The sequence below is a fragment of the Sinocyclocheilus anshuiensis genome, unplaced genomic scaffold (assembly GCF_001515605.1).
Source record: "Sinocyclocheilus anshuiensis isolate Anshui unplaced genomic scaffold, SAMN03320099.WGS_v1.1 scaffold914, whole genome shotgun sequence".
NCBI lineage: Eukaryota > Metazoa > Chordata > Actinopteri > Cypriniformes > Cyprinidae > Sinocyclocheilus > Sinocyclocheilus anshuiensis.
In genome coordinates this window covers 2,903,288-2,912,137 of record NW_015539870.1, presented here as the reverse complement: position 1 = coordinate 2,912,137, position 8,850 = coordinate 2,903,288, and the positions used below count along the sequence as shown (strand labels likewise).

The following is an 8,850-nucleotide window of genomic DNA, read 5'->3' as shown; positions in this document are numbered from 1 at the left end:
AGCCCCCCCCCCCCCCCACAAAAAAAATCTAAAACTTTAACTAAACTTAAATTGAAACCATAAAATTATAATAGTATATCAGCGATAGTAATATAACACTGATGAGGGTGAATTTACAGTACATGACCAAGAGACCTTCCTGACTTTATTCACAAGAGAGACAATTCACATTTAATGAGATGAGTAAAACACTTGAGTGTTTTCAGTTCCACATAAATTGTACATTGGCACGCACCACACCATTTTCATCAAATATTAATAACAAAACAATCAATACAACAATAAAGGTAAATCAGTTAGTTAAAAAATAAAACAACAATTGCAGGAGATAGAAGCTCTTGTTAATGATACAGAATCCTGAGTCAAACATTACAGTAATACTGAGTTACTCTTTTATGATAGAACGGTTTCTTTCGCAATACTGAGGTGTTGAATGTGCAGACTGATGCATGATTCATTTAGATCAGTGCAGGGGTCATGTGACAGTTCAGGTGTAAGTATAAGGGTTCAGCATCTGTAAGAGTGACATTTCTAAAACGCCTTCCTCAGCTGAAGGCGTTTCTCCTCATGACCCCAAGTGAACCCTGTTTTAGAAGAACAGCAAAATGGCACTGCGTCTAGACTCACATCTGAGCAGTTCATTCTCAAATGACACACTCAATGGCTTTGCAATGATTATTGCACAGAAACAGCAGTTTGAAATGTCTAATCAGATGGTTTTGTCTGTGTAGTATCTGATACACGTGAAACTGTTGGGTGTTATCCAATCTTCTAGTGCTCTGTAGACTAAAAACTGCTATGACTTTTCAAGAAATAATCTGCAATGTCTTAAATATCATTTTTCAACAGTTTGAAAGTATCTGAATGAATGAATCCAGTTGTCACTGATAGGCTTCTGTCATTGCTTCACCCAGTGTGTTGTCATACTGCCCTGACAAGGGGTGGGGCTCTCTAAACCTCCTCTGATTGGTTGTTTCAGATAGGCAAGGTTTGTGTGTGCATGTGTGTGGCTGAAACAGAGTTTCCAAGCTCTCCAGGATATTTTTTGTGCTTGTATATAGAATTAGGTCAGCCAATAATGGTCAAAGTTCACGGTCTCTGGAAAACACTGTTGTTATTCTGTCTTAAACAAAAGTGACTCAGTTTCTGTCTGTGAAATTGCAAGAAATTACATTTAAAAAAACTAAAAAACCCATTATAGTAAACATAACTTATTCCTAAAATGTGTTTTTTTCCTTGTGAAATTAAGAATCAAATTCCATGCATGTGCTTATTTGCATGCCTACTGACACCAATTTTATACAGCATGTTCATGTTTGTGTTTTATGATGTATGTTTGAAATCAAGAGTTAGTTCCTATTATATCCCTCCTGTAATGCACATCTCAATATACACATTCTCAATTTTTCAGAAGCAATGGAGTCTCCTATAATTCAGAATCCTATAACAGTAGAGCAGATGTCTGAGATCAACCTTTCTGCTCTAATTGTGATCTGCTCTGAGGGAAAACTCTCAGCTGAGTCTCCACATGCCATTCAGCACATAAACCTATAGATTATGTAAATGTATAAATCTTTATATATACCCACATACTGCATATGAGTATTCAGAATAATGTTTGATCAATGTGTACTTAAAAAAAATACCCTAAACTTTTACATCTCCCCATCTTTGGTAACATATTTATCTATAAATATGCTTCAAATCTATATAAATATAATCTGTATACTTATGCATCTGCTATTATATACTTTTGCATAATAAAAAAAAAAGAATGATAACATAAATATATATTTGTATATATTAAAATAATGTAAAAAATACCATTAAATCATATTTATTTCTTCCTTTCCACAGCATTGGTTCTGCAGTCAGACTGAACTTACTACAGATCTTGCTGCTGGTGGGTGGAGAGTTTACACTAGGGTTAACATGTCTATTTGGCAGCTTGCAACCAATGGATCTGAGCTGCAGGCAATAGGACGTTTAAACTGCAGTGTGCACTAAACAGCACCCAACGACTGCAACAGCAAAATCAGTTCTTGTGTTTTATTCTTTTTCCTAGTGGATTTATTCATCTGACAGGTAAGCAATGCATGAATTGTTCTGGAACTCTCTGAAAAACCTTCAGGCTGTCTCAAACCTAGTTGCCAAGACAGCATTTTTGGAATGGCAGACTCTGTCTTTTCTGATGTTTTTAAATGTCAAGTTAAACTGATTAAAAACGTAAAGTAAGGCCATTTTTAACCCAATTTAAACGTTTCACACTTGTAATTTTGAATCCGAATTGTAGGCGAGTTGTTTAACAACAGGCAACCAATCATAAACCCCTCAGTAGGCTACCTCATGAAATATGCATGCACTTTGTATGTTCGCCCGAAATACTTTCAGTATTTGAGGTAAGATTTGTCGACTTAATTGTGTTTTTTTTAATGATACATTTTTTCATAGACTGACGGTCAAGCTGTAAAAAAAGGTCGCGTGCTGTACTTGTGAGTCGATAGCTTTTATGGAAGTAGTGCATTATACATTTTATTACTGGATTTTATTTCAAGTTTGAACAACTGTCACAAGGACTATCATGCTCAGGCATGCGAGTCGCTTTTGGAGTTTGTTGTCAGACGCGTCGCAGCTATCCGTTTGTTTGGCTCATTCACGCATCTGCAGTTCTGAAGTTCGCCACAGCACAGCTGTGTTCGTCCACATGCTCAGTCAGCAAACAGCCATATTTGAGCACCAGTTGCTCTGATTATGAACATGTCTAACAGCAGTCTCACACTCTTAAAGAAGCAGTTAACAAACAGAGGACTTACGCTCTTTCAGTAAGTTTTATATAGGTGAGCGACACAAACGTGAGGTTACTACTGAGCTACTTCACATGCTGATCGCTTTATGGTCTTGTTTATGTTTTTTTCAGTGCATGCCATCTGTTTTACAAAACGCGTGAATTGTGTTTGAAATGTTGACTGTTTTGCACGTTGTTATTCTTTATTTACTTGTCAAGTACTTGACACTTTCATCGTGTTTGCATTGCATACGTTGAGAATTAAATAAATAAATAAAAAAATTACATAAAAGTGGGCCCAGCACTAAACCCTGAGGTACTCATTTACAGTCTATTAACATTTTGTAATAAAAGTATGTGTTTGTAGTCTTGTACTGTTTCAGAACCATGGCCTTCTTGGGAACAGCAGCACGGAGGGTGATGGCATGCCAAAAGCCCCTCTTGCCCCTCTGCCATGCCACCACCCGCTGCTATAGCTCCCAGTCGACACACACCACAGAGAAGAGCGTCCCCTATGAGAAGACCCTCAAACAGGAGGATGGCATCAGTGGACCCACCAAACCCCTGCCGAAGTTTGCAGATGTTGTGGTGATTGGAGGAGGAAGCCTGGGTTGCCAGACCCTCTACCACCTGTGTAAACTGGGCATGACCAATGTGGTTCTGCTGGAGAGGGACAGGTTGACTGCAGGCACCACCTGGCACACGGCAGGTATTGCACATTTTTTTACTTTGTGAGTAGAGAATTTGATGAGAACAGTTTCTTTCTGTGCTACAACAAATGCTAAAAGTATAGGCAGAAGCACATAAGTTTTGCTTCAATGCACAATGTGTAAAAAATGAATGAATGTGCACGATGTAGAACATTTAGTTTGTTGCAAAGCAGATTTAATGCCTCACTTGTACAGTTTAGTTCAAGAGTTTACTCCATGAATAGGCTTACAGAGCTGGGTTGGTTAAAGTTAAAGCTAAATCCTTGGGCGTAGCAGTCTGTCAAATACAAATGAGATCCAGCTTGTTTTTTGAATTTTGTTTTCTTTGTTTGGATAGTGCAATCTTTTTACCTTTTCACAGGACTTTTGTGGCAGTTAAGACCTAGTGACACTGAGGTGGAGCTGTTGGCTCATACTCGCAACGTGATCAGCTCAGAGTTGGAGGAGGAGACTGGCCTCGAGACAGGCTGGATCCAAAATGGAGGCCTGTTCATTGCTTCCAACAAGCAGCGACTGGACGAGTACAAGCGCCTCATGTCGGTATGGCACAAATCCTAAACCAGACATCTTGCCAAGATGGGACTGCACAATCAAATTTCAAAAACAAATGGTTTTAATAAATTAATTGACTGTTTTTCTAGCCTTGCCTAGAAAATCTATAATTTATTTATCATAATGAATGAAATGTTAGTGATTAAAGATAATCTGATAAGTAAAATACTCATAGATTTTGTATTTCAGCTGGGTAAAGCATACGGCATTGAGTCATACGTCCTATCACCTGCTGAGACCAAGGACCTGTATCCTCTGATGAATGTGAAAGATCTTTATGGCACACTTTACGTGCCTAAAGATGGCACCATGGACCCAGCGGGCACCTGCACCACCCTCTCCAGAGCAGCCACCGCACGTGGTGCCACTGTACGTCTCCATACACTTTACTCTTTTTAAGTGATGAGTGAATTATTCTATATACAGGTGCATCTCAATAAATTAGAATGTCGTGGAAAAGTTAATTTATTTCAGTAATTCAACTCAAATTGTGAAACTCGTGTATTAAATAAATTCAGTGCACACAGACTGAAGTAGTTTAAGTCTTTGGTTCTTTTAATTGTGATGATTTTGGCTCACATTTAACAAAAACCCACCAATTCGTTGGTTGTGCATCTTTTTCTTCCACACTTTTTCCTTCCACTCAACTTTCTGTTAACATGCTTGGATACAGCACTCTGTGAACAGCCAGCTTCTTTGGCAATGAATGTTTGTGGCTTACCCTCCTTGTGAAGGGTGTCAATGATTGTCTTCTGGACAACTATCAGATCAGCAGTCTTCCCCATGATTGTGTAGCCTAGTGAACCAAACTGAGAGACCATTTTGAAGGCTCAGGAAACCTTTGCAGGTGTTTTGAGTTGATTAGCTGATTGGCATGTCACCATATTCTAATTTGTTGAGATAGTGAATTGGTGGGTTTTTGTTAAATGTGAGCCAAAATCATCACAATTAAAAGAACCAAAGACTTAAACTACTTCAGTCTGTGTGCAGTGAATTTATTTAATACACGAGTTTCACAATTTGAGCTGAATTACTGAAATAAATTAACTTTTCCACGACATTCTAATTTATTGAGATGCACTGTTGGAGCAGGGTGAATTAATGTATTGTAAGCCAGTGGTCTGGTTTAAGTTGCGACCTTAATGATACAGTTATTATTGATTACAGGTGATCGAGAACTGTCCAGTGACGGGTATCCAGATCAAGGTTGATGATTTGGGCATTAAGAGACTGAAAGCGGTAGAAACCGCTCATGGGACCATCCAAACACCATGTGTGGTGAATTGTGCAGGTTAGAATGATGCAAACTTCACCAGCAGAGGGCAGTCCTTGATAATGAAATGCCGTTTAACCACATGCTGCTATAAAAGCTTACTGTTTTAAAATGTCCGTCACCAATATTTAATTAAATGATTAATTCTGAAAGCTAATTTTTGAATTATGAAATAATGAAAGCTAATTTTAAAACACTCTCAACCATAAATGGGAAAAAAAAATTATCTAAACACTTTTGATGAATAGCTAGACTATTTTTTAAATTTGTTGTTTCATCTGAATATCAACATTTGTGAGATTTAGTCAGTCAAAACAGTTTTGGTGTTAATTGATTTAATTTTGAATCTTTGGAAAACAGTGTTCTCTGACCTTGTATTATTTTACAATAATATATAATATATACAGTGGGTACGGAAAGTATTCAGACCCCCTTGTTTTTCTTTTTTAATAAATCTGCAAAAATGTCAACAATTCTGTGTTTTTCTGTCAATATGGGGTGCTGTGTGTACATTAATGAGGAAAAAAAATTAACTTAAATGATTTTAGCAAATGGCTGCAATATAACAAAGAGTGAAAAATTGAAGGGGGTCTGAATACTTTCCGTACCCACTGTATATAATAAAATATAATATTTTTTTGTGTCTATTTTTTAATGAGGCATTTAATGAGGTGGACACATCAATGCTTTAGTTATAGTTTTAATTTTGAAGTAAAAAGATAAAATTAGACCTTTGGGGTAAGATGACCCCCTAGAATTGGAACAAAAGGCCCCAAGTGGCGTGTTGTTACTAGTGTTATTATTTTTTAAATTAATTCTTATTGTAATTAATTTGGTTATTTAATATTTCCTTCAATTAGATGTACATTTCAGACATCTTTTCATTAAAAGCTATAGGTTGAGTGAAATCATTCACTTTGCATTCATAGTGTTGCTATTCACATTTCTTTACAGTAATTAAAATATGGGCTATTAAATATGTAAATATTCATATGTCTGTATATAAATCATATAATGAATTTACCTTTCAGATGAATCTCATTAATTGGGATCCCGTTTTGCCTGTTATCAGTTTCTCAATTATTCGAGTAAATTGTCAAATTAAAATATTTAATCAAATAGTTGATTTAGTATTTTACACTAAATGACCCTTTAAAACGTTTAGAAATATTAATAAAAATTATATCACAAGTCATTTATACATTCTGTAACGGTTTAGACAGGTAGGGGGTAATTTTCTTATTATTTTAATATTTTTATTTAAATTAATGTTTGCTTTTTGTATATTTTACTTAAATATTTAAATATTCTATGTATTTCTTAAAATGGATTTCATAATCAAATTTCATCAAGTTTCTGTTTTAATACCATATAATACAGCAAAATCCTGTCGCTTACTCTTTTGTGTTTTTTTTTTAGGTGTCTGGGCCACTAAGCTGGGTAAAATGGCAGGCGTCAATGTTCCTTTGATTGCCATGCACCATGCTTATGTCGTCACAGAAAGAATCGAGGGAATTCAGGTGAGCTTTTAAATGCATCTCACTGTCCAGTTCAGCATAGCATAGATCTTTAGAATTCCACGCACAAAACACAGCCGACACACTCAAATTCACATCATTAAGAGGAGAAATGCACATATTACATATAACAGTGAGGCGGTAATTTGCATGATTTATTCATATCATGGTGCATGCAGGGAAACAGAGTCCAGCATCCATTATTGATTGATATTAATGTTGATATAAAAAAAAATACTGAACAGTTTCACCACTTTTGTATGCGATATTTTAGTTCAGAATCGTGTTTATTTCTCTTAAGCACCTGCGGTCCAGTTTAACCATGTGCTGCAATAGCACTGATCTATATATAAATTAAGTAATTAGCATTATTTTAGCATTATTATCCTATGTCTTAATTAATTTAATTTTAGAATTAAAAAATTAATTAATTAAATTTAGTTTTAGAATAGCTTTTAGATTTTAGTTTAGAATAGCTTAAATTTCTTACTTTGTTTGTGTTTGAAATTTTTATAACTCCGTTATGGTTTTGGCATGAAAACAGCCAAAGAAGCTGGCATGTTGTTAAAACAAACAAAAAATAATGAATTAAACTTATTGTATGTTGTGCCCTAGTAACTAAACTGCTATTTGCCTGTCACAACTAATGTTGCACTATCACCACCTGTGAAAAGTAGGTCAGGGCTCAACAATAAGGATGTCCTGATGACCCAGGCCCAGTTTGAGAGAGTTTCAGGCCACTTGCCCCATCCGACTAGTGCTCCATTGATACTGCATTTTACATCTTGTATATGTGTATTTGTGTCTTTACAGTGTCTATAGAAGACTTATTGAATTGTGGTAATTTCAAAATTTTGTCAAGGAAAATCATTTGAGTTCACTTGACCTAGTTTCTGTTGTCCTTTGATTAGTTAATTTAGTTCACCTGTGTTAGTTAATTATCCTCATTTGGTCTGTGTATTTCAGTTCCTCTGTTTCTCCTTTAGTTTGTCCGGTATTGATGTTGTTATTTTGTTGCGTGCTCCCTTTGCCTTCATGGATTATCATCTTCTTGGATTCTATTAAACTCTTGTGTAGATGACCTTCGTCTTCATGTGCCTTTCCTCTACATGTTGCGTGACAGAATACTGGATCACAAAAAAGAAGTTTAGGCGTTTGTATCCCCGTTTATTTTCCGTTTTTGTAAGTGTTTCTTTTGGTTTTCATATGGATCGCCCCAAATTCCTCCTCCTCCTGCTGGAGCAGGGGGATCTTGCTCTCAAGGACCAGACCAGACTATTCCTGGACATTTCCGACGATACCAGCTACCCGGACGACGTGCAGAGCGCAGTTGTCCGGGGAAGGTCCTCGAGGGGATTTCGCCGCCTTCGTGGAGTGGGTGCTGGTGAGCAATGACTCGCCATTCACCATCAGTCTTGCTGGCCCCACTCCGGACCCAGAACCCAGCTGACCATCACCCCGCTGCGCGGAGTGTCAGCCAGAGCCCACCGCAGACGGGAGAGCCAAAGCCTGCCGCGACCAAAGAGCCATCGCAAGAAAGAGCGACAGAGCTGAGGATCGCCAGACCAATCAATAATCGTCTGACCAGGTGCGAGAGCCGGCAACAACGCACGTGACGGTGGATGAAACGGTGGAGAGCGAGGGCATGGAGGAAAGCCCCTCCCACTGTTCCACCGCTGAGGGTGAGCTGAGGCAGGACTCTGAGGATTTATGGACTCTGAGGACTCTGAGGACTTTTATGCAGTTATCCCCATTCTTCCATCTTCTTCTGAAATATCCGCCTGTCCTGTTACGGCCAATGAAGCCGTTTATGAACCCCTGTACATCCTGAAACGACCATGGACGTCTGTTTTAAACTGTTTGTTTGACTGTCCTGAACTATCTGCCTGTCCTATCACGACCATGGAGGTCGTAAGGCTGTGCAATTAATCACATATGATTGTCATGCGCATCTCGTCAGTAAAGCCGGTTCCGTGATTAGTAGTAAATCTCCATCACCTGCTTTCAGATGGA

General features: G+C 37.6%; 1 protein-coding gene across 6 annotated transcripts in view; it reads left to right on the top strand.

Moving 5' to 3' along the window:
• Positions 1-1,920: 1,920 nt before the first annotated feature.
• The window catches only part of sardh (sarcosine dehydrogenase), a 65,936-nt gene continuing 59,006 nt past the window's right edge, over positions 1,921-8,850 (top strand). Inside the window, exons 1-6 of one of the 6 annotated variants that reach the window (XM_016481621.1) lie at positions 1,921-2,085; positions 3,169-3,494; positions 3,857-4,035; positions 4,237-4,416; positions 5,215-5,338; positions 6,740-6,840. In XM_016481621.1, the coding sequence (XP_016337107.1) occupies positions 3,173-3,494; positions 3,857-4,035; positions 4,237-4,416; positions 5,215-5,338; positions 6,740-6,840 (906 nt within the window). In that variant the 5' untranslated portion in view covers positions 1,921-2,085; positions 3,169-3,172. Of the gene's footprint in view, positions 2,086-2,355; positions 2,400-2,632; positions 2,838-3,152; positions 3,495-3,856; positions 4,036-4,236; positions 4,417-5,214; positions 5,339-6,739; positions 6,841-8,850 lie in introns of those variants that run through there. The other 5 variants (XM_016481618.1, XM_016481622.1, XM_016481617.1 and 2 more) reach the window with 5 other exon arrangements.